The following is a 25941-nucleotide window of genomic DNA, read 5'->3' as shown; positions in this document are numbered from 1 at the left end:
CGCGATTCGCATCCCGGTCCGCTTACCAGACTCGTTCCCCGTCTGTACTGTCCCGGCGCGCGCGGCCCCACTCCCTAGGGCGTGCCGGCTCTCTGCGATTTAAAGGGCCAGTGCGCCGCTGATTGGCGCCTGGTTCTAATTAGTGTATTCACCTGTGCACTTCCCTATATAACCTCACTTCCCCTTCCCTTCCTTGCCGGATCTTGTTGCCATTGTGCCAGTGAAAGCGTTCCTTGTATGTCCCAAGCCAGTGTTCCAGACCTCTTGCCGTTGCCCCTGACTACGATCCTTGCTGCCCGCCCTGACCTTCTGCTATGTCCGACCTTGCTCTTGCCTAATCCCTTGTACCGCGCCTATCTCAGCAGTCAGAGAGGTTGAGCCGTTACCGGTGGATACGACCTGGTTGCTACCGCCGCTGCAAGACCATCCCGCTTTGCGGCGGGCTCTGATGAATACCAGTAGCAACTTAGAACCGGTCCATCGGTACGGTCCACGCCAATCCCTCTCTGACACAGAGGATCCACCTCCAGCCTGCCGAATCCTGACAGCGTGACAGACAGCCCAGAAATCTCAAAGAACTAGAAGATGGAAGACTTTTGTAAGGAAGAATGGGCAAAGATACCTCAAACAAGAATTGAAAGTCTCTTGTCTGGCTACAAAAAGCATTTACAAGCTGTGATACTTGCCAAATGGGGCAGTACAAGATATTAACTCTGCAGGGTGCCCAAACTTTTGCAGACAACATTCTTTTGTTTTCTGTTATTTTGAAATTGTAAATGATGGAAATAAAAATCTAACTTTTGATGACATATTATAAGAATGTCTAATCTGTAATTTGATGCCTTTTGGAGTGCATACCACATACCTACATCTAAGTATTGTACTATTTTGTACCTGCTATTCTGTCAAGGGCCTAGATAATGTGAAAGGGCAGTCAAAAGTAATTACAGGCTGGTGTTTTACTCCAATATGTTTTTCTAAGTGTACTGTAGCGCATTGTTCTGCCCTCATAAGTGCATACCTACATTTAAGTAGTGTACTATTTTGTACCTGTTAATCTCTCAAGGGCCTAGACACTGTAAAAGGACAGCCAAAAGTACACACCTGCTGCTGTTTAGACAAATACTGTTTTAAGCGTAGTGAAGCATATTATACTCCCCTCATATATGCGCAAGCATGTCAGGCAGAGAAGCACCAGGACGTGCAAGAGGCAAAGGCCAAAATTCATCAGGCCCAGGCAGAGGTTGCCGCAGACTAGGGGCAAGTGGCAGCAGGAGTCGCAGCGAGAGGCCTGATCTCCCACTATTAGCTAGCGGTCGTGTCTCGACCAGCAACCCATCTGCCATAATCGATTGGTTAACACAATCATCCACTTCATCACAAGTGACATCTGATACCTCCAGTCAACAGTCGGTGGGTTCCTCAGACACAACCCTCAGTTGGCATGGCCGGGGAGAAGTCCCTGCCCTCCCATTGCCTCTGTCCTATGCTGTTCCCTGCCCACAGAAGTATCTTATGCTGTGGGTTCAGCTTCACTATTCACTGATGATGATCTAATTGAGGACACTCAGCAGCTACTGCCCAGCCAAGAAGTGGAGGAGACATTCGCCTCTTTCTCCGCTAGGCAGACAAGTAGTGATGAAGAGAGTGACATGGGTGGTGGTGTTGCCAGCATTCAGGGTCCTGAAGCAGACACTGTTGAGGAACCTGAGGAGGACATCAATGACGTGCAGACACTTGTTGATGATGATGAAGCCGATCGCTATTGGAAGCTGGGTGCAAAAGGGGCTTCATCATCATCAGGAGAAAAGGGTTGCAGATTGCCTGTGAGGCAACAGCTGAGCCAGCAAGGTGGTAGTATGGTTGGCAGTCAGCATGGTGGCAGAAGTGGAAATTCTGGAGCCAAACATGCCCTGGGGAGACCACCTCCTTCGCAGCAGCCTACCTTCCCAGGAGGTAGTGGAACAGGGGTTCCTGGAGACAGCGGCAGTAGCAGTCAATTAGTGCGGACTGTTGGTAGGAAAATCAGCTACTCGGCAGTGTGGCAGTTTTTCATCAAGTATCCGGAGGAGGTTAACATAGCCACATGCAAGATGTGTCGGCAGAAGGTGAAGTGGCCAGGGTCCAAATGTTGGCACCACGGCCCTGCGTCAACATATGCGGGCACCATCATAAAGCAGCCTGGGAGAACCATGGCTCCGATGTAGTGGTCCAGCTTGCTGCATAACCTAGTGACACACCGCTCCCTCTTTCAGCCAGCCAAGGCTCCACCACCTCAGCTGAAGGGAGCTGTGTGTCTTGCCCTTCTTCTGTCGCTCCAGATGCTCCTGCTCATCCTACCTTTAGTCAGTCATTCTGCCAACAATCCATCGGCGAAGTCATGTCCAAGAGACAACAGTATGCGCTCACTCATCCAATGGCGCAGAAGCTGAATGTGCTCCTGTCCAAGTTGCTGGGGATGCAGCCCTTCCCTTTTCAAGTGGTGGACTCTGCACCTTTCAGAGAACTGATGGCTTGTGCCGAGCCGAGGTGGAGAGTGCCAAGCCGTAATTTCTTTGTGAAGAAGGCAGTACCAGCCCTGCACACTTTTGTGCAACAGAGGGTGGGCCAGTCCATGAGCCTGTTGATGTGTACCAAAGTGCACGGCAGCGCCGACGTCTGGAGCTGTAATTATGGTGAGGGACAATACATGTCCTTTATGGCTCACTGGGTGAATGTGGTTCCTGCACAGCCACAACACCAACTTGGACAGGTCACGCCGCTTCCTCCTCCACGCTCTGAGGCCGTTGGTCCTGTGACAGTGTGCGACTCCGCCTCCTCATCCTCCACCATGTCCTCAGCCTCCACCGCCCAGACAAGTCTGCCCAGACAAGTCTGCCCAGACAGTGCCCCTTCAGCATACCATGTGTGCAGGGCACGGTGGTGTCATGCTGTTCTTCACATGGTTTGCCTTGGCGAATGGAGGCACACAGGGGAGGAACTGCTGAAAGTAATTTGTAAAGATATCAGAGCATGGCTTACTCCACGAAAACTGGAAATCGGAACCATGGTGACTGACAAAGTGAAGAACATATTGCATACACTGCGACTGGGAAGGTTGAGCCATGTGCCCTGCATGGCACACCTGTTCAATCTGGTTGTCAAGCGGTTCCTGAAGTGTTCTCCCCATTTACAAGACCTCCTAACAATGGGAAGGAAACTTTGCATGCACTTCAGCCACTCACACCGCAAAGCACATCTTCATTGAGCTGCAGCGTCAGAATTTTATACTCCAACATAGTCTGATTTGCGATGTTACCATACGTTGGAATTCCACCCTCCATATGTTGGACCAACTATACAAACAGAGAAAAGCCATCACCAATTTCTTGATGATCCAAGCGGATTGGGGTACTCCCCTGTGTAACTTCAATGTCGACCAGTGGCAGCTCATACGTGACTCCTGCCGTTTGCTCAGGCCCTTTGAGGAAGCCACATTATTAGTCAGCATGATTACGGGATGAACAACGTCATTCCACTGCTTCATTTCTTACAACACGTGTTGGAAACGATGGCTGGTCAAGGCAATGGAGACATTGCGCCTACATCTCACAGCCACATGAGCCCTGTGGAGGCTGAACTGGAGGAGGAGGAGGGGGAGGGGCACAGTGGAGCACAGTGCAAAATGGCCGGTTTTTCTAGTAATCTGACAGGAGAGGAGAAGCAGGAGCAGCCAGAGGAGCTAGAGGGTGATGAGGAAGGCGAGACAGAGGACCCAGACACACCGTGGCAATATGCAGTGGAGATGGATGCACGGAGTCCCTCCGAGTCACTTGCACAAATGGCACAATGCATGCTCACTTGCTTGCGTAGTAACAGCCGAATTGTCACCATTCGGCAGCGGGATGACTTCTGGCTCTCCACCTTATTGGACCCTCGCTACCGGCACAAAATGAGGGCCTTTTTCACACCCACTGAGAGAGAGGACAAAAAACCTACTACAGAGACATCCTACGTAGTCAGTTGGCCGATGCCTATCTGTGCCATTGTCCATCCTCTCGCAGGTCTTACTCGGGGGGGGGGGGGGGGGGGGCCCTCTGCGCTCACCTTCCACTGCCATGGCTGGGAGGGAAGGGGTGGGGTGGCAGGAGCAGCAGCCTGATGGAGCTGGTACCTTTCTTCACCCGCATGGTGAAGCAACTCATCAGCAGCAGGTAGACCTGGAGCAGGACCTGAACCAGCAGGTGGTGGCATACCTTGACATGACAATGCCAAAAAAGATACGCCTGACTTCTGGGCAGCCAAACTTGATTTGTTGCCGCAACTAGCAGAGTTTGCCCTGGGAGAGCTATCCGGCAAGTAGTGTGCCATCAGAGCGGTCGTTTAGTGCGGCAGGGGCCATAGTCGCCCCAAGGAGAACTCGTCTGTCCTCGAAAAATGTGGAGAGACTGACCTTTGTGAATATGAATCAGACATGGATCAGCCAGGATTTCCACCCACCAATGCCTGATGCATCAGAGTAGATTGACCATGGTGCCACACCAACACTTCACAAATATGGATAGTACCAAACAGATTTAAGGCGCTGCTCCCCAGTTACAAACATTCGTCCGCATCAGACCTTTTTTCACCCACCTTCGTCACCAGGTACCGGTATTGCCACCCACTGCACCACTCTGTCACCAGGTCACTTTCAGGAATCCTGATGCTGCTGCTGCCACCTCCAGCCTTATTCAGCCACTATATTGTCTCCTCATGCTTCAGCCAACTCCAGCCTGTGCCATTTGGTAACTATATGGTCTCCTCATGCTTCACCACCTCCAGGCTGTGCCATTCAGCCACTATATGGTCTCCTCATGCTTCAGCTAACTCCATGCTGTGCCATTCAGACACTATATGGTCTCCTCATGCTTCACCATCTCCAGGCTGTGCCATTCAGCCACTATATGGTCTCCTAAATGCTTCAGACACCTCCAGGCTGTGCCATTCAGACACTATATGGTCTCCTCATGCTGCCACAAACTCCAGGCTATGCCATTCAGACACTTTTTGTTCTACTCATGCTGCTGCCAACTCCAGGCTGTGCCATTCAGCCACTATATGGTCTCCTCATGCTGCCACAAACTCTAGGCAGTCATTCAGCCACTATATGGCCTCCTCATACTGATGCCACCTCTAGGCTCTGTCACTGTGCCGCCATGTGACTTCTTGTTAGATTTGGTCTTTTGTAACCACACTCCGGGGCCCGGGACATTAAAACTTGGGAGTCTAATCTTTAATTTCAAAATCTTCAATTTCAGTTTTAAAATTAATCTTTTAATCTTAGGGATTGTGAAGCCATATTGTCTACTCATGCTGCCACCAGCTCCAGGCTGTGCCATTCAGCCACTGTATGGTATACTGATGCTGCTGGGCCTGGGACATTACCTAAAAATAGTTTATGGTAGCACTAGCTACCATAAATCTTCAATTTCAATTTTAAAATTCAAAATTTTAAGAGGCCTCTAGATGGATAGAGTGTGACACCTGGAGCTCATTGAATATGTGGTTAGCCAATGACAGCCAGTAGGTGATATTCCTAACTCTCTTTCCCATTTGTAGTAACATGCCATGATCACCTCCTTCTCTCTTAAAGGACAACTGTCACCCTGATCACCCACACTAAACCCAATACACAGGGTTATAGTGTGGGTGACCAGGAATGCAAAGAAAGGTCACTTACCAAATTCTATCCAGTGGCTCCTGTTATATTGCCCAACAAAAGTATCGTTCTGAATTCGGTTACCTGCATGCAGGAGGCGGGGCCTCGATGGCTGTCCACCCCCTGCTTCCATCTGGCTCCTTAAACAGTCTGCCTCTATTAGTATATTCAAATTGTGCGCTGCGCTCTGAGGCAGGAGCGCAAGCACAGTTTGTTTACAAACAGCTTACACATCCTAGTGATGTGAGATCTGTTTGTAAACTAACTGCACTTGTGCTCCTGCCTCAGAGTGCAGTGCAGAATTTGAATATACTAATAGAGGCAGATTGTTTCAGGAGGCAGATAGAAGCAGGGGGCGGACAGCCATCAGGGCAACCGAATTGAGAACGGGACTTTCGTTGGGCAATATCACAGGAGCCACTGGATGGAATTTTGTAAGAGACCCCTCTTTGAACTCCTGGTCACCCACACTATAACCCTGGGTTTAGTGTGGATGATCAGGGTGACCGTTTTCCATTAAAGCTTGATAAGCCTTAGATATTTCCCCCTGTACCACTATTACCTTTTTTAAAGATTTTTCCATACCCATGTGAGTACTGTATGATTTGGACATCTAGACAGACTACAAAGTTGAAGATATTTATAGAAATCTCTAGCTGTTATGAATTCATCATCTACTAAAATGAGAGAAGCCCCTCTCATTCCCTTAGTCATCCATTTGTTATAGTTAGACTCAGGAATAGCCATATGTATTTGTTTCAGGGACATTTCAGGGCATCTTACAGGCAATACTTCTTCATCACTTAATACCCATTTCCATACCTGCAAAGCGTTAGAAATAGTAGGGCATAGTATTTTAAACTTTTGATATGGAAGGTCATATTAATTCTCACAAAAGGGGAAAACCTGTAAAATATGCCTCTATATTGACCCTTGAGTGCATTGTGATTCCACTATGACCTCAATTAATCCAGGACAACTGCAATAAAATAGCACTTAATGTCTAGACATCCCTCAGGGGGACTGATAGATATAATATTGTCTGCGCTACTGTCACGATGCCGGCTGGCAGGTAGTGGATCCTCTGTGCCAGAGAGGGATTGGCGTGGACCGTGCTAGTGGACCGGTTCTAAGCCACTACTGGTTTTCACCAGAGCCCGCCGCAAAGCGGGATGGTCTTGCTGCGGCGGTAGTGACCAGGTCGTATCCACTAGCAACGGCTCACCTCTCTGGCTGCTGAAGATAGGCGCGGTACAAGGGAGTAGGCAGAAGCAAGCTCGGACGTAGCAGAAGGTCGGGGCAGGCAGCAAGGATCGTAGTCAGGGGCAACGGCAGAAGGTCTGGAACACAGGCTAGGAACACACAAGGAACGCTTTCACTGGCACAATGGCAACAAGATCCGGCAAGGGAGTGCAGGGGAAGTGAGGTGATATAGGGAAGTGCACAGGTGAACACACTAATTGGAACCACTGCGCCAATCAGCGGCGCAGTGGCCCTTTAAATCGCAGAGACCCGGCGCGCGCGCGCCCTAGGGAGCGGGGCCGCGCGCGCCGGGACAGAACAGACGGAGAGCGAGTCAGGTACGGGAGCCGGGGTGCGCATCGCGAGCGGGCGCTACCCGCATCGCGAATCGCATCCCGGCTGGCAGCGGAATCGCAGCGCCCCGGGTCAGAGGATGTGACCGGGGCGCTGCAGCGGGGAGAGTGAAGCGAGCGCTCCGGGGAGGAGCGGGGACCCGGAGCGCTCGGCGTAACAGTACCCCCCCCCCTTGGGTCTCCCCCTCTTCTTAGAGCCTGAGAACCTGAGGAGCAGACTTTTGTCTAGGATGTTGTCCTCAGGTTCCCAGGATCTCTCTTCAGGACCACAACCCTCCCAGTCCACTAAAAAAAAAGTTTTCCCTCTGACCTTTTTGGAAGCTAAGATCTCTTTGACAGAGAAGATGTCCGAGGAGCCGGAAACAGGAGTGGGAGGAACAGATTTGGGAGAAAAACGGTTGAGGATGAGTGGTTTGAGAAGAGAGACGTGAAAGGCATTAGGGATACGAAGAGAAGGAGGAAGAAGAAGTTTATAAGAGACAGGATTAATTTGACACAAAATTTTGAAAGGACCAAGATAGCGTGGTCCCAACTTGTAGCTAGGGACACGGAAGCGGACATATTTAGCGGAGAGCCATACCTTGTCTCCAGGGGAAAAAACGGGAGGAGCTCTTCTTTTCTTATCCGCGAACTTCTTCATGCGTGATGAAGCCTGTAAGAGAGAATTTTGGGTCTCTCTCCATATGATGGAAAGGTCACGAGAAATTTCATCCACAGCGGGCAGACCAGAGGGCAAGGGAGTAGGGAGGGGGGGAAGAGGGTGACGGCCGTACACCACGAAAAATGGGGATTTGGAGGAAGATTCAGAGACCCTGAAGTTATACGAGAATTCGGCCCATGGGAGGAGATCTGCCCAGTCATCCTGGCGGGAGGAAACAAAATGTCGCAAATAATCACCCAAGATCTGGTTAATTCTTTCTACTTGTCCATTGGACTGGGGATGATATGCAGAAGAAAAATTTAATTTAATCTTGAGTTGTTTACAGAGAGCCCTCCAGAATTTAGACACGAATTGGACGCCTCTATCCGAGACAATCTGCGTAGGCAACCCGTGAAGACGAAAAATGTGTACAAAAAATTGTTTAGCCAACTGAGGCGCAGAAGGAAGACCAGGAAGAGGGATGAAATGTGCCATTTTGGAGAATCGATCAACGACCACCCAAATAACAGTGTTGCCACGGGAAGGGGGTAAATCAGTAATAAAATCCATACCAATCAGAGACCAAGGCTGTTCGGGGACAGGCAGAGGATGAAGAAAACCAGCGGGCTTCTGGCGAGGAGTCTTATCCCGGGCACAGATAGTGCAGGCTCGCACAAAGTCCACAACATCCGTCTCCAGAGTCGGCCACCAATAGAAGCGGGAGATGAGTTGCACAGATTTCTTGATGCCCGCATGACCTGCGAGATGGGAGGAGTGACCCCATTTGAGGATTCCGAGGCGTTGGCGTGGAGAAACAAAGGTCTTTCCTGGAGGAGTCTGCCTGATGGAGGCAGGAGAAGTGGAGATCAGGCAGTCAGGTGGAATGATGTGTTGCGGAGAGAGTTCAACTTCTGAGGCATCCGAGGAACGAGAGAGAGCATCGGCCCTAATGTTCTTATCGGCAGGACGAAAGTGAATCTCAAAATTAAATCGGGCAAAGAACAGAGACCACCGGGCCTGGCGAGGATTCAGCCGTTGGGCAGACTGGAGGTAGGAGAGGTTCTTGTGGTCGGTGTAGATAATAACAGGAAAACTTGATCCCTCCAGCAGATGCCTCCATTCCTCAAGTGCTAATTTAATGGCTAGAAGCTCTCGATCCCCGATGGAGTAGTTCCTCTCCGCTGGAGAGAAGGTCCTAGAGAAAAAACCACAAGTGACAGCATGCCCGGAGGAATTTTTTTGTAGAAGAACAGCTCCAGCTCCCACTGAGGAGGCATCAACCTCCAATAGGAAGGGTTTGGAAGGGTCAGGTCTGGAGAGGACGGGAGCCGAAGAAAAGGCAGACTTGAGTCGTTTAAAGGCGTCTTCTGCTTGAGGAGGCCAGGACTTGGGATCAGCATTTTTTTTGGTTAAAGCCACGATAGGAGCCACAATGGTAGAAAAATGTGGAATAAATTGCCTGTAATAATTGGCGAACCCCAAAAAGCGTTGGATAGCACGGAGTCCGGAGGGGCGTGGCCAATCTAAGACGGCAGAGAGTTTGTCTGGATCCATCTGTAGTCCCTGGCCAGAGACCAAATATCCTAAAAAAGGAAGAGATTGGCATTCAAACAGACATTTCTCAATTTTGGCATAGAGTTGATTGTCACGAAGTCTCTGAAGAACCATACGGACATGCTGGCGGTGTTCTTCTAAATTGGCAGAAAAAATTAGGATATCGTCCAGATATACAACAACACAGGAGTATAACAGATCACGAAAAATTTCATTGACAAAGTCTTGGAAGACGGCAGGGGCGTTGCACAGGCCAAAGGGCATGACCAGATACTCAAAGTGTCCATCTCTGGTGTTAAATGCCGTTTTCCACTCATCCCCCTCTCTGATGCGGATGAGGTTATAGGCGCCTCTTAAGTCCAATTTAGTAAAGATGTGGGCACCTTGGAGGCGATCAAAGAGTTCAGAGATGAGGGGTAAGGGGTAGCGGTTCTTAACCGTGATTTTATTAAGACCGCGGTAGTCAATGCAAGGACGTAGGGAGCCATCTTTTTTGGACACAAAGAAAAATCCGGCTCCGGCAGGAGAGGAGGATTTACGGATAAAGCCCTTTTTTAGATTCTCCTGGACGTATTCAGACATGGCAAGAGTCTCTGGGGCAGAGAGAGGATAAATTCTGCCCCGGGGTGGAGTAGTGCCCGGGAGGAGGTCGATAGGACAATCATAAGGCCTGTGAGGAGGTAGAGTCTCAGCTTGTTTTTTGCAGAAAACATCCGCGAAGTCCATATAGGCCTTAGGGAGACCGGTTACTGGAGGAACCACAGAGTTACGGCAAGGGTTACTGGGAACCGGTTTTAGACAGTTCTTGGAACAAGAGGACCCCCAACTCTTGATCTCCCCAGTGGACCAATCCAGGGTTGGGGAATGAAGTTGAAGCCAGGGAAGTCCAAGGAGAATTTCCGAGGTGCAATTGGGGAGGACCAAAAGTTCAATCCTCTCGTGATGAGATCCGATGCTCATAAGAAGGGGCTCCGTGCGGAAACGTATGGTACAGTCCAATCTTTCATTATTTACACAATTGATGTAGAGGGGTCTGGCGAGACTGGTCACCGGGATGTTGAACCTGTTGACGAGAGAGGCCAAAATAAAATTTCCTGCAGATCCAGAGTCCAAGAAGGCCACAGTAGAGAAGGAGAAGGCAGAGGCAGACATCCGCACAGGCACAGTAAGACGTGGAGAAGCAGAGTAGACATCAAGGACTGTCTCACTTTTGTGCGGAGTCAGCGTACGTCTTTCCAGGCGGGGAGGACGGATAGGACAATCCCTCAGGAAGTGTTCGGTACTAGCACAGTACAGGCAGAGGTTCTCCATACGGCGTCGTGTCCTCTCTTGAGGTGTCAGACGAGACCGGTCGACCTGCATAGCCTCCACGGCGGGAGGCACAGGAACAGATTGCAGGGGACCAGAGGAGAGAGGAGCCGAGGAGAAGAAACGCCTCGTGCGAACAGAGTCCATATCTTGGCGGAGTTCCTGACGCCTTTCGGAAAAACGCATGTCAATGCGAGTGGCTAGGTGAATAAGTTCATGTAGATTAGCAGGAATTTCTCGTGCGGCCAGAACATCTTTAATGTTGCTGGATAGGCCTTTTTTGAAGGTCGCGCAGAGGGCCTCATTATTCCAGGACAATTCTGAAGCAAGAGTACGGAATTGTACGGCATACTCGCCAACGGAAGAATTACCCTGGACCAGGTTCAACAGGGCAGTCTCAGCAGAAGAGGCTCGGGCAGGTTCCTCAAAGACACTTCGGATTTCCGAGAAGAAGGAGTGTACAGAGGCAGTGACGGGGTCATTGCGGTCCCAGAGCGGTGTGGCCCATGATAGGGCTTTTCCGGACAGAAGGCTGACTACGAAAGCCACCTTAGACCTTTCAGTGGGAAACAGGTCCGACATCATCTCCAGATGCAGGGAACATTGGGAAAGAAAGCCACGGCAAAACTTAGAGTCCCCATCAAATTTATCCGGCAAGGATAGGCGTAGCCCAGGAGCGGCCACTCGCTGCGGAGGAGGTGCAGGAGCTGGCGGAGGAGATGACTGCTGAAGCTGTGGTAATAACTGTTGTAGCATAACGGTCAGTTGAGACAGCTGTTGGCCTTGTTGCGCTATCTGTTGTGACTGCTGGGCGACCACCGTGGTGAGGTCAGCGACAACTGGCAGAGGAACTTCAGCGGGATCCATGGCCGGATCTACTGTCACGATGCCGGCTGGCAGGTAGTGGATCCTCTGTGCCAGAGAGGGATTGGCGTGGACCGTGCTAGTGGACCGGTTCTAAGCCACTACTGGTTTTCACCAGAGCCCGCCGCAAAGCGGGATGGTCTTGCTGCGGCGGTAGTGACCAGGTCGTATCCACTAGCAACGGCTCACCTCTCTGGCTGCTGAAGATAGGCGCGGTACAAGGGAGTAGGCAGAAGCAAGGTCGGACGTAGCAGAAGGTCGGGGCAGGCAGCAAGGATCGTAGTCAGGGGCAACGGCAGAAGGTCTGGAACACAGGCTAGGAACACACAAGGAACGCTTTCACTGGCACAATGGCAACAAGATCCGGCAAGGGAGTGCAGGGGAAGTGAGGTGATATAGGGAAGTGCACAGGTGAACACACTAATTGGAACCACTGCGCCAATCAGCGGCGCAGTGGCCCTTTAAATCGCAGAGACCCGGCGCGCGCGCGCCCTAGGGAGCGGGGCCGCGCGCGCCGGGACAGAACAGACGGAGAGCGAGTCAGGTACGGGAGCCGGGGTGCGCATCGCGAGCGGGCGCTACCCGCATCGCGAATCGCATCCCGGCTGGCAGCGGAATCGCAGCGCCCCGGGTCAGAGGATGTGACCGGGGCGCTGCAGCGGGGAGAGTGAAGCGAGCGCTCCGGGGAGGAGCGGGGACCCGGAGCGCTCGGCGTAACAGCTACTCGCGCTTTTTGCCGTTTCCTAATGAACCCTTTAATCTGTCACAGCAAACAGAAGAGTTTATTAACAGAAAAATAGACCGGGGGATTGCAGAAGTAGTAGAATATATTCAGGAATATAATCGCTATTTTCCCTGTCCAGGAAACCAGAAGTTTATCAAATGTAGCCCAGTCTTTGTTTACTGTTGTTGTCAAATTATTTCAATTAACCTGTATTAACTTAGAAAGTGAATATGTCAATGTGACCCTTGGTAGGGAACCTGCCAATTGGACCAGATGAATGGATATTTGGATTGTATGTCAAATAAGATCTTTTTAGAAACTCACATATCTAATATCAATGATTTAGATGTGTTCAACCTAAGTAACTAAAATCTCCAAAATTCTGTAACATCGCCACCACCCCTTGAAGGGTAATTTCTGGATTTAGTGAGACCGAAGACAACATTGTTCGCAAACAGCCTGATGGGGGGCTCCGTCATATCAATCCTGAGGATTTAATATTCAGAGTGAAAATCAATGGGAGTGATTGGCTGAGAATATTGTGCCATAACCTTTTGCTCAATAACTCTAGTGTACCCGATAGAACACCTTCTCCACTTTTAAAGTAAGGAGCAGCAAAGGCATGTTCTAGGTCTATGCTAGAGTTATTATATCTATGAGACAATGCGTGGCATCATAGGTCTGCTGACCTCCTACAACAGAGTACAGAGTAGCAGAGCTGAAATGGTGATATAGTAGCACTGAGTCTGTGGCACAGCATAGCTGATTAGCTCAGATTCAGCCAGGTGATACATGCTTGATAAGAACCCAGGGGTGGTCAGCAGTCCAGATCATACAATGGAGAATCCGCAAGGTACTGAGTGATAAGACAAAGGCAAAGTCAGGAAAACAGACACCAGTCAGGAACATGGATCAGCAGGGCAGAATTTAGACACCTTTGCTGGTAGTAAACTACACAATTGGTTAGGTAACAGGAGATTGGTGGAGCAACCTACTTATCAGCTGCTGTATGCTCCAGAGAAAGTTGTGTAGTTCTTTCTAGTCTGACCACAGTGCTCTCTGCTGCCACCTCTGTCCATGTCAGGAACTGCCCGGAGCAGTAGAGGTTTGCTATAGGGATTTGCTCAGGCTGCAGATAGTTCCTGACACAGAACACACAACTTTCTCTGGAGCATAAAGCAGCTGATAAGTAGGCTGCTACTACTCCGGAATACCCCTTTAAATACTATATTTTACTAAATCACAAAAGAGATGCTATGCTTCTCATTTATATGTACTTTTTGCTCTGTGTAGGTCTCACTGCTTCTTTTGGCCAAAGAATACTGCTGTCTTTTACACAACTGGGTATTTTTGTGGGAGTGTCAAAGCCATACACATTTAGAGCCCCCCAAAAAATACTACATTGACAATTACCCCTTTCAACTTCTTTATGTACTTTAGTGGAGAAACATATTTTTATACAGACTTATTCTAGAAGTAATAACACACGAGGAATAGACACTAGTCCGATTATCTTATTAATGAGATTATTATTCTCATAACTGTGACAAATTTTCCAAAGGGATAAAAAGTATAGTATACATATTTATTTAATCTGCCTTATGTTACTGCTATACATCAATGAAAAACTGGATTCACAATTGATCTTGCATATTAATATATTTTTTGTAATGAATTAGTTGAAATGCTCAGCAAATTTAATTTATCGAATTTCCATAGCTAAGCAAAGCTGAAGGAATCAACCCCTTTGGCAAGTGCTGAGACCTGTACTCTTCAGTGGGCATTCAAGATTCTAATGTAATTTTATAGATTAATATAAATGAAGGTAGTCTATTAGAAGATTGATTATAGTGTATTAGAAAACTTTTCATTGATAAGGTTGGGAATTCCTGCTGGTCTAGTTACAAATAAATCACACAAAGAAACATCACTGCAGACAAACAAGGCATGTTTTGTTGTATATATGCCAGAACACTCTCCCAGCATATACACCAAACCCATTCATATGCCATTTACCAGACTAAGATGTCCTTATGGCCTTTTGTCAGGCAGGCATACTGTATGTGGTAAGTCTTTTTTGCTGTGTAGAATAATATAGTATATTCCATACAAAGGTATACTGTATTTATATAGCTTTGTATATTTATACAGTAAAGAAAGCGTATACCACGGGGTGGTATATGTTTTTGATAATGGGGACCTGTTACAAATGTATCCCAATTGTATGGCAAAGTTAAATGATAGGAGATGCCCCCCCTCCCCCATATGCACAGTTGTACTCCTCCAACATAAGGCTTTTGACAAGATGTGAAAAGAGCCTATAAGCCTAATACAAGTGTTATTTCTTATTCTTTTTAAAGATTTGGTTTTCAAACAGGAGAGCCAAATGGAGACGGGAAGAAAAAATGAAAAGAGACATACAGCTCACAGGCAATGAAGGTAGACTCCTTTTTATCATAAAATGCAGACATTTTTGAATTATTACAGGTATTCCAATGCCAATTGCGTTTTTTTTTTCCCTCCCCTTAGGGGAAAACAATCTTAATTTTTGAAGCTTTTATTAACTTTAGTAACCAGTAGGGGACTTAAAATGGCAACATCCAATCACTGTGTATTTTACCTTTTAGAATAAAAACATGTCAGGGTTCCAGCTGATGTAGCAACCAATCTGCACCCCTCCCATAGCTTTGGATGAACATCATTGGGTTGACAGAGGGGGGGGTTTAACCACTTAGAAGCCATAATCAATGCTGACTATGGTATCTTCAGATGCTAAATGGCCAGGATCAGTTAACTCTCTCCTTTCCATGTATAATACAGATATTTACTGCAAGTGATGGTTTAAGTATATCCACATTATTGCACTGTAATAGAAAAGAGAGGAACTGTATAGTTCATACAACATACTATAATGGGACAATATGGGAGGGGTTGGACACTTACATGCTTCAACTCTATGTGAACAAATGTGTGCTACAGATCAATCTATGGGACTTTCCAACATATTCTATCTTTGAGTTCTGCACCATTTTCTGTGTTGGTTCAGACCTGTACACTGTGTAAAATCTGCCCTACATTCCTGAGGAACTAGCAATACATATTTGGTATTGACAGATCTATAACATCCTATATAATAAAATATTTATAGAAAAGGCTGAATGGCATCTGCATCTATCATATGAATGTGTGTGGGATGTGAACAGGACAGAAGGTTTACCAATGGGAATGCATGGCTTAACCATTATATAAAATAGCAGAGAAGTTAAAGGGGTACTCCGGTGAAAACCTTTTTTCTTTTAAATCAACAGGTGGCAGAAAGTTAAACATATTTGTAAATTACTTCTATTAAAAAATCTTAATCCTTCCAGTACTTATTAGCTGCTGAAAGCTACAGAGGAAATTCCTTTCTTTTTGGAACACTGATGACATCACGAGCACAGTGCTCTCTGCTGACATCTCTGTCCATTTTAGCAACCATGCATAGCAGATGTATGCTAAGGGCAGCATGGTGGATCAGTGGTTAGTACTGCTGCCTTGCAGTGCTGGGGACTTGGGTTCAAATCCCACTAAGGACAACAATAAATAAAGTGTTATTATTATTATTATTATTATAATAACGTCAGCAGAGAGAACTGTGCTCGTGACGTCATCAGAGATTCCAAAAAGAAAAGAATTTCCTCTGTTGTATTCAGCAGCTAATAAGTACAGCAAGGATTAAGATTTTTTAATAGAAGTAATTTACAAATATGTTGAACTTTCTGCCACCAGTTGATTTAAAAGAAAAAAGGTTTTCACCAGAGTACCCCTTTAAAACAAATGTAGTTTGTAATAAATACTGATAACAAAAGTTATTAGTATTAATAAGTTAGCATTAATCTACAATACACATCAGTTAACATTAGTCATAAAGTGGCTAACACCATTTAATGGTTTGGAGGTTTGTATTATACAGACAACCCATTGAATGCACTGAGTAATATGTAATGCTTCAATTGTTCTGTTGTGGTCCTGCAATGAAGATGGAAACTTACTGTTGGGTTTTCTCACAGACTATAGCTGATTGCTTTGGGTTCCAGCAGGGGTACACTTTCTGAATAACGTATGGTAAAGGAACCCTTCTTACAAGTAAGGGTTATCAAAGTCAGACAACCCATTTGAACATTATTCACACTAAGAATTATGTTTACATTTTATTATATTGGAAATAATATAACCTACATATTATATCTAGACAAATGTATTAGTCTAATTCAAACTTTCGGGCCAAAAGGGTTTTCTGCATCAACTGAAGGGGCATCCTGGGCACATTATAAAGGCAACCTATATTCTCTACCTTTACATTAAAAGGCACCATGAAAAGTACATGTATATTGCTGGTAGCCCAAGAAGTGCAGCTATAGGGAATTTCTATTTACTACACACCTGTGCTAAAAAAACAGATTAGATTTGTCATGAGAAATAAAAGAACAGAACTAGAACAGGGGGTAGATAATTTAGTGGGTGCGTGTAATTTAATCGCGGGTGCTTTTCTGGTATATATGGTAATTTTTATATTTTCTGTATCAATTATTTGATGTATCTTTACAGGTTCAAGAAAAACATTATTAGTACCACATTTTGGAAATATAACAAATGGAACTGCTACGTTTCATACATCAATGCTGAGTGACTACCTTTCACCACAGGTACTATTAATGATAAGGTCTATAAATCCATAACAGTTTAGTTCACAATTAAGGAAATTACAGTTCTGTCTTATGAAAAAAAAAGGGAGGGAGTCAAACTGGCAAAATACCCAGAGATATAGCTCATAAAGGTCATAATATGAGTGGCAGACCTTATATAAACTGATCTTTACAGAAAGCAGAGGTACACCTTGGAAAACCATTCTACTATTGTGCATAGGTAAGAAAACAACAAAAGGCAGATCAAATCCTGCAGTATCATGAAGGAGGAGAAAATGTTGCTATGTCCCTATGTAACTCACAAGAATAGTTTTGCTTTACTAGAGCTTCACCAACAATAATCCCACATTCAAATTTTGTAGACCATGTTGTTTTCCCCAATATGTATTATACTATAAAAAGGATTATCTAGTACCCATAACATGTAAGATATGTTTTAAGAAAAGCAATGTCACACAATATTTAGCTTATCCACTACTAAAGTACAGCATTTGTAAGTTTAAACATGTATAAACAACAAAGAGCAGCCCATAACAGGTGTTGTGGTTCAGAAGTGCTGTTAAGAGTCCGATTCCCGCTGATCTTCTATCGACTATCCTGAGGATAGGCAATCAATTATAAAACTCTAGATAACCACTTGTAACACTTTGGATTTTAGTTGCTAAATGCTTCTGCCTTATACCTCCCAGTTATCTGAATGTATCAATATCTTTGTAATACCTATTTTATATAAATGTCCTACTGGTCATAACAAGGTGTCCACTAAGTGTACATGCACTAAAGTGATACATTTAAATGGTGCAGTTGTCTTTTTATTTTTATTTTGCAGAGACAACCATTAATGGATTCGGCATCCTTTGGAATAGATAGAATCTCCCCTTATAAACGTCATCCCATCAATTCCCCATTTACAGCTGAGGAGGCTACAGCAAGTAAGAGCTAAGTAGTAACAAACTTTGACCATACACATTGGGCCTCATGTACTATTGGATATCTGTGTACATCGAGGTGAAAAGGTATGGGGAAATGCATTTTACTTAATTTATGAACATAGTGTAGTGTACCAAACATGTGAAAGGTTAAATAAATGAAAACTATGAAAGCTTTACGACATGAATAAACAAGTTCATGCATATGAATTTTGCAAGTTCTCCCACTTAACCCCTTAAGGACTCAGCCCATTTCAATCTTAAGGACTCGAAACAATCTGGCAACTTTTTAGGGCTTCCGTTTCTATGCAGTGCACTTTTGAGTAAAAATGACACCACATCTTTATTCTGTAGGTCCATATGGTTACAGGGATACCCAATTTATGTAGATTTTATTTACGTTACTACTTAAAAAAAAAAAACTTATAACTACATGCACCAAAATTAGTATGTTTAACTATAACTTTTATTTTTCTGCATATGGGGCTACATGAGGGCTTATTTCATGTGCCGTGGTCTGTAGTTTTTATCGGTACCATTTTTGTTTTGATGGGACTTTTTGATTTGAAATTCACAATTTTTGAATTTGATATTTTTTTACGTGTACACCATCGACCGTGCGGTTTAGCTAACCTTGTATTTTAATAGTTTGGAGATTTACGCACGCGGCGGTACCACATGTTATTTTTTTTATTACATTATTTTATTAAAAAAATAGGAAAAGGGTGGCGATTCAAACTTTTATTGGGGGGGGGGGCTTATTATTTATAGTCTTATTTTATTGACCACTTTTTACTCTTTTTTTTTTTAGCCCCCTAAGGAGGCTAAACCATGCAATATTTAGATTGCATACACTGATCAGTGCTATGCCATAGCACAGCATTGATTAGTGTTTCCAGTGCTTTGTTGCTCTAGCATGCTGCGCAGGCATGGAGCAGTAGATCACCGATCGGATGGCGAGGAGGCAGGTGAGGACCCTCATGTTGTCCAGTAAGCTGATCGGGACATCGCGATTCTGTCATGATAGTCCCGATCGGATGGCATGTTGGCAGTGCCCAGCATTAGCCGTGGGTCTTGGCTGCTCGTGAGAATGGTTAAAACCCCGTTAGCGGGACTCAGGGCGTACCTGTACACCCTGTATCCTTGTTCTGTCTTTCCAGTCTAAGCATTGAAAGTGTGATCTCTGAAACTTAGTTTGTGAAGAGATAGCAGTAACCTCAATCTTAGTTGAATTGTCTGACAGTGACTCGATCCAAAAGACACCTTGTAGATTGTGATGAAGTTTATTCCAAACTTGCAGATCATACACCGATTAACAAATGGATAGGTGATAGGTCAAAAGATCAAGTTGTGAGCAACTAACAGGCACATGTGGATGAGATGAAGGATGAAGCAAAAAGACAAGAGAGAAGGAAGGGGAGGAGTCAACACTGAGAACAGAATGAACGGGAGAGAGAAGGGACACACAGGATAAAAAGGCAAACCATGCATGTGTAACATGACACTCCCCGTTGAAATCTATGATTTCTAATAACAACAATAAACTTTAGTTAAGTCCATGTATAATAGATGTTTCTTCTTCTGGAACATCTCTCTCCGCATCAGGTCGGTGTGAGGGGTTCATCTTCCTGTTTAGGCAGAAGCAGTACCAGCTCGTTTATGGGTCTGAAGTAGTGTCTTGCAGAAGCTTTTTTAACTTACTTTAACTTCTATTTTCCGCACCTTGCCATCATTACTTGGAATAATCTTTGTAAAAAGACCAATAGGCCAATTGTTACGATGAGCATCCCTTTCTTTCAGGAGAACTATGTCCCATCTTGCAGGTCGAATTTGCTGACTTGCCATTTTCTTTGACTTTGAAGATTGCAAGGGTATTCCATCTTCCAACAGCTCCAAAACGCATTAGCAAGATGTTGGAGTCGTCTCCATTGGTATTTGTAAACATTTTGACAATGGAAGTCCCAAGAAGGAATAGTGGGTACTTCGATCTTTTGAGTTAGAAGAGTGGCTTTAGTTAGCAATACTGGAGACTCTGGGTCTGAGGAAACAGGAACAAGAGGTCTCGCATTGATTATTGCTGACACCTCTGCAAGGAAGTTGACCAAGACTTCATGTGTGAGTTTGGAAGACTTGTGATCCAGCAGCATAGAGTCCAGGATTCTCCTAGAAATCCCAATCATGCATTCCCGAGAGCCTCTGAGATCTAAGTAACTTTACAGGTCCACGTATGGAGACGACTCTTCTGAAGGCATTAATGAAGCAAGAAGAGTCCATTGATTTTTTAGCTTCGATATGCACTGCACGAATGCTTAAACAAGTAAATAGCATGGCCCAACGCTTATTGCTGATGACTCTGGTACGAGTCTTATGTGTAACAATGGTCCAGGGGACGAAAATGTCTAAGCCGAGATTGGTAAAAGGTGGTTCAGTGCTTAATCTGTCTGTAGGAAGCTCTGCCATCTGTTGATTTAGATGTTTTCTTCTTAGACTTTGGCACTTGACGCATTTATGGAATAAGGAGGCTATACATCGCTTCATCCCGATTATCCAGAAACCTGCAGACCTTACTGCTCCCTCTATCAAGTGACGGCCTTGGTATTGCACTTGCTCATGGTAATGTCTGACTAGCAGAGCAGTAATGTGGTGACGTCCTGGAATGATGAGGGGATTTTGCTCATCACTCATCATATTGGACCTTGCTATGCGACCACCATCTCGGAGTAGTTTGTTCTGATCAATTAGGAGTCAATATGGAAGTCAATTTCATACTTTATAAGCTCAGCAATTTCAACAGCTAACGTGGCTGCACAGAGTTCGAGCCTTGGAATAGTATGTGCAGGTTTTGGAGTTAGTTTGGCCTTGCCCATGACGAATCCTACTTCTATTTCACAGTTGGGGTGTACAACTCCGAGATAGGCTATGGCTTCCATGGATGTATCAAAGAAGACATGGTTTGGTGGCATTCTTTGAGGATGCAAGAGTGTAAGATCATGGTATCTTAAACTGTTCCAATGCCTGGAGAGACTGCTTCCAGGATTCCCACCTTTGTTGTTTCTCTTTGGGTAAAGGGGTATGCCAGTCAATGTTCTCTGAAGTAAGTTTTCTGAGTAATATCTTGCCCTGTATAGTAAAGGGTGCTATAAATCATAAGGGATCGTAGATACTGTTTTTTGTGAAATGTGAACATGTTTTGTTTAACATTCCACAGCAACCCAAGGCTGCGTTGACTGAGGGTAAGGTCAGACCCTAGTTGGAATTCCTTAGCACTGATGGCATGATCATCAGAAGTAAATGCTCTCATAACATCATTGCTGTTGGAGATGATTTTGTGTAGTCGGAGGTTGGCTGTAGCGAGGATGTTCTGCCTTCTGGTGAGAAGGTTGATGGCTTCTTCCTCCGTAGGTAGAGACTTGAGACCGTTGTCTACGTAGTAGTTACTTTCCACAAAGTCATGTGTATCAGACCCGAACTCTTGTTCGCCTCCTTGGGCTGTTTTCCTCAGTCCATAAATGGCAACAGCGGGGGAGGGACTATTACCAAAAATGTGTACTTTCATCCGATAGTCTATAAGCTCGTCATTGACATCATTATTGCGGTACCATCGGAACCTGAGGAAGTTTCTATGGTCTTCACGGACGATGAAACAATGAAACATTTGTTGGATGTCGGCCATAATGGCAATTGGTTCTTGTAAAGCGGAGTAAGTTCTTGTAAGACTCATAGGAGGTTGTTCAGGTTAGGCCCATTGAGGAGATTGTCATTGAGAGAAACGCCTTCGTATGGAGCACTTGAGTCGAAGACCATGCTAATCTGGTCAGGCTTGTGAGGATGGTAGACATCAAAACATGGTAGGTTCCAGCATTCCTCTCCTTGTGTAAGAGGGGGTGCAAGCTCGGCATCCAATATCTTCTGCATAAAGTCAACAAATTGCTTCTTCATCTCCGGTTTCCAGTTCAGGTTGCGCTCTAAAGAGATAAACCGTGAATCTGCATATTGTCTTTTGTTTGGAATCCTCTTCCTTGGGGTGCAAAACGGTAGCGGTGCCACCAAGCTGTTGGAATCATCTTGTTAGAACTCTTTGCTCATGGTTCTCAAGAATTCCTTGTCTTCCATCGTGGCTGCTAACTCATTGTCTCTTGTCGCAGTCACTTCACTGTGTTACCAATGTTGTCATCCCGGAAGACAAATGCTTTCTTTTCATCTAGTATGGTGCTCTCTTGCGTATCTTGGTCACACAGCTTTTCTTTCACACTGTAGTGATGTTCTTGTTGTGGGAAACAAGTAATGCATCCATTTGGCGGAATGTGTGTTTTAACCCCTTCAGGACCCAGGGTTTTTCCGTTTTTGCACTTTCGTTTTTCCTCCTTACCTTTTAAAAATCATAACCCTTTCAATTTTGCACCTAAAATTCCATATTATGGCTAATGTTTTGCGCCACCAATTCTACTTTGCAGTGACATTAGTCATTTTACCAAAAAATCCACGGCAAAACGGAAAAAAAATTCATTTTGCAACAAAATTGAAGAAAAAATGCCATTTTGTAACTTTCGGAGATTCCGTTTCTAAGCATTTTTCAGTATAAATTACACCTTTTCTTTATTCTTTAGGTCCATACGATTAACATGATATCTTACTTATATAGGTTTGATTTTGTCGGACTTCTGGAAAAAATCATAACTACATGCACGAAAATGAATATGTTTAAAATTTTAATTTTTGACCCCTATAACTTTGTTATTTTTCAGCGTACGGGGTGGTATGAGGGCTCATTTTTTTGCGCCGTGATCTGAGGTTTTTAGCTGTATCATTTTTGTATTGATCGGACTTTTTGATTACTTTTTATTCATTTTTTCATGATCTAAAAAGTGACAAAAAAAGCTATTTTGGACTTTGGAATTTTTTTGCGCATACGCCATTGATCGTGCAGTTTAATTAACAATATATTTTTATAGTTTGGACATTTCCGCACGCGGCGATACCACATATGTTTATTTTTATTTACACAGTTTATTTTTTTAAATGGGAAAAGGGGGGAGATTCTTTCTTTTATTAGGGAAGGGGTTAAATGATCTTTATTAACTTTTTCACACTTTTTTTTTTGCAATGTTATAGCCCCCTCTAAGGGCTATAACTCTGCATACACTGATCTTCTACACAGATCACTGCCATGCATTAACATGGCAATGATCAGTGTTATGGGCGGTCGAATGCTCAAGCCTGGATTTCAGGCTGGGAGCAATTAATCGCCGATCGGACTTCAGGGGCAGGTAACGGACCCTCCGCTTGCATTCTAGCTGATAGGGACATCGCGATTTCACCACGTTGGTCCCGATCAGCCAGACTGAGCTGCCGGGAGTGTATTTTTGTTACTTTAGATGTGGCAATCAACTTTGATCACCGCGTCTAAAGGGTTAATAGCGCGCGGCACAAGGATCGGTGCCGCACGTTATTAGTCCAGGGTCCCAGGCTTTAAGTGAGAATGGTGCAGGGCAGCTTCAGGAGTGGGGATCTCATCCTTGTTAGTTGGGATCTGATTACACTCGATGATAGTGGGCAAGGGTATTTCTATGTTGCTATTGAGAGGAGCAACTATGAGGCCACTGGCTTTTCTACCCAAGACATCTGTAATGCCTGCACAAGTACCCAGGGTATAAGGTAGGGCATCTCCTGCTATGCCTAACAGATCAAAGAACCTTGTGCTTGCAAGAGATCGGTTACTTTGATTGTCGAGAATGGTATACAGTCTTATGGCCCTCTCAGATCGGCCCTTTGTGAGAAATCCTGTGCAAAGATATGCTTGGTTCATGTATACTCAAAGTCCTTCCCCACAGGCTTCAGTGCATGTAGAGAATACTGGGGTGGAGGCAGCTGTTCATTCAGTGTGCTGCCCGCCATGCTTTGCCTCGGGAGGGATGTCTGTGGATGGAGTAGAACTGTGTTGGTATAGATGATGGGCTTGTACGTCGTTGTCACTACCGCATTCCATGCATTTAACGATGGCCTTACAGTCTTTTACAAGGTGTTCTGTGGAGGCGCAGCATCTGAAACAAATTCCAAATTCCTTTAAAAGTTCCTTAAGTTCTTGTAGAGGTTTCTTTCTGAAGCCGATGCATTTCTTGAGTGGATGTGGCTTGTTATGTATGGGACATTGGCGATTTGGATCCTTAAGTTTTTTGTTTTGCCCAGTCTTTTGAAGAATCGTAGCAGGTGCGGGTTGAACATCAGTCCTCTTCAATGATACTGGGTTCCTGCAGTCTCTGTGCATTATATGTGTGTACGCAAGTCCTGGAGAAGGTGGACTGAGAGGGTTACAGTCGCCATAGGAGAAACTTGGGTCATTCTTAGAGTCCGTGATTTCCCTTATGAAGTCACACAAATAGGAAAAGGGAGGAAACTCCATATTTTTTTTGTATGTTGATCCCCGACTAGCCCATTTTTCTTGAATGCTATATGGTGGCTTAAGGACAATAGAGTTAATGCCACTAGGGGTGTCGAGGTAACTGACCCCCGGTTGGTGAGTATCAGTTTTATCAAGTTGAAGTTCTAGTAGAAGATCTCTCAGTTCTTTAGAACTTTAGATTGTCTTTAGCAGTAATCCTTTGGAAGCCTTGCAACCTTTTGAATAAGGCATCTAAGATGGCCTTCGCGCTCCCAAAGCTACGTTCAAGTCTGTCCCAAGCACCGTCAAGGTCAGCAGCAGGATTGGAAGTGTAAACTGTTTTCAGTCTTTTGATACGTTCAGCAGACTGGGGATCCAGTTCTTCTGCAGCAGTGAGGTCTAGCTCGCTGATGGTGGCTTCAACCTCTTCAGGACGTATCTGGCTAGTGGCGGGGACCGGACAGGGATGTCTGCTGAAATCATTCAGCAGGAATCCCGACACATCACTGAGGGGGGTGCTGAGACACCCCCATGTTAGCGATCGCCGGAAATCGCCGGTCAATTCAGACTGGCGATCTGCGGCGATTCCGGATCTCCAGTGACCAGTTGACCCGGAAAATAAGGGGGATTGGCGGTGTTTAAGACACCCCCGATCCCCCACTGAAGGCATAGGAGCGAGGTGGTAGGGGTACCACCCCTCCTATCCCTGCTATTGGTCAATCAGAAGCGACCAATAGCAGATCGGGGCAGGGGGGTTAAAGTTCAGTTTCCTCGCTCTTCCCACCCACGGTAGTCCAGGCAGAGTGGAGGAACCATGATATGAGCGGCGGGGGTGGAGGTCCCTTACTGGGTGACAATTGGCGGTGGCGGGCAGCGATCCTCCAGCTTGCGCGGCGGGTGGCAATTCTACTGCAATAGTTTCCTAGCAACATCTGCAGGGCGACAGTTTGAAGATCACTGTGCAGTGGTCTCTAAACTTTAGCCCTCCAGATGTTGCAAAACTACAACTCCCAGCATGCCCAGACAGCTGTTTAGGCATGCTGGGATTTGTAGTTTTGTGAGATTTAGAGGGGTACAGTTTGGAGATCACTGTGCAGTGGTCTCTAAACTGTTGCCCTCTAGATCTTGCAATACTACAACTCCCAGCATGCCCACACAGCAGTTTGCTGTCTGGGCATGCTGAGATTTGTAGTTTTGCAACATCTGGAGGGCCACAGTTTGGAGATCACTGTGCGGTGGTCTCTAAACCGTGGCCCTCAAAATCTTGTAAAACTACAACTCCCAGCATGCACGAACAGCAAAAGGCTATCTTGGCATGCTGGGAGGTGTAGTAGCATGTTTCCAGCTGAGCGGCGATCAGTGCATGCTGGGAGTTGTAGTTTTGCAACAGCTGGAAGCATACTGGTTGGAAAATACTGAGTTAGGTAACAGAACCTAACTCAAGGTTTTCCAACCAGTGTTCCTCCAGCTGTTGCAAAACTAAAATTCCCATCATGCACTGTCTGTCAGCGCATGCTGGGAGTTGTAGTTTTGCAACAGCTGGAGGTTTGCCCCCCATGTGAATGTACAGGGTACATTCACAC

General features: G+C 45.6%; 1 protein-coding gene across 3 annotated transcripts in view; it reads left to right on the top strand.

Moving 5' to 3' along the window:
* Window positions 1–25941, top strand: part of PAX4 (paired box 4) — a 172684-nt gene that overhangs the window by 135886 nt on the left and 10857 nt on the right. For all 3 annotated transcript variants that reach the window (XM_056573085.1, XM_056573083.1, XM_056573082.1), the window contains 3 exons: window positions 14726–14804; window positions 16953–17050; window positions 17880–17982. In XM_056573085.1, the coding sequence (XP_056429060.1) occupies window positions 14726–14804; window positions 16953–17050; window positions 17880–17982 (280 nt within the window). The remainder of the gene's footprint in view (window positions 1–14725; window positions 14805–16952; window positions 17051–17879; window positions 17983–25941) is intronic.

Source organism: Hyla sarda, chromosome 4, assembly GCF_029499605.1.
Source record: "Hyla sarda isolate aHylSar1 chromosome 4, aHylSar1.hap1, whole genome shotgun sequence".
Taxonomy (NCBI): Eukaryota; Metazoa; Chordata; class Amphibia; order Anura; family Hylidae; genus Hyla; species Hyla sarda.
The sequence above is the reverse complement of the archived record's forward strand: the minus strand, read 5'-3'. Positions and strand labels throughout refer to the sequence as shown.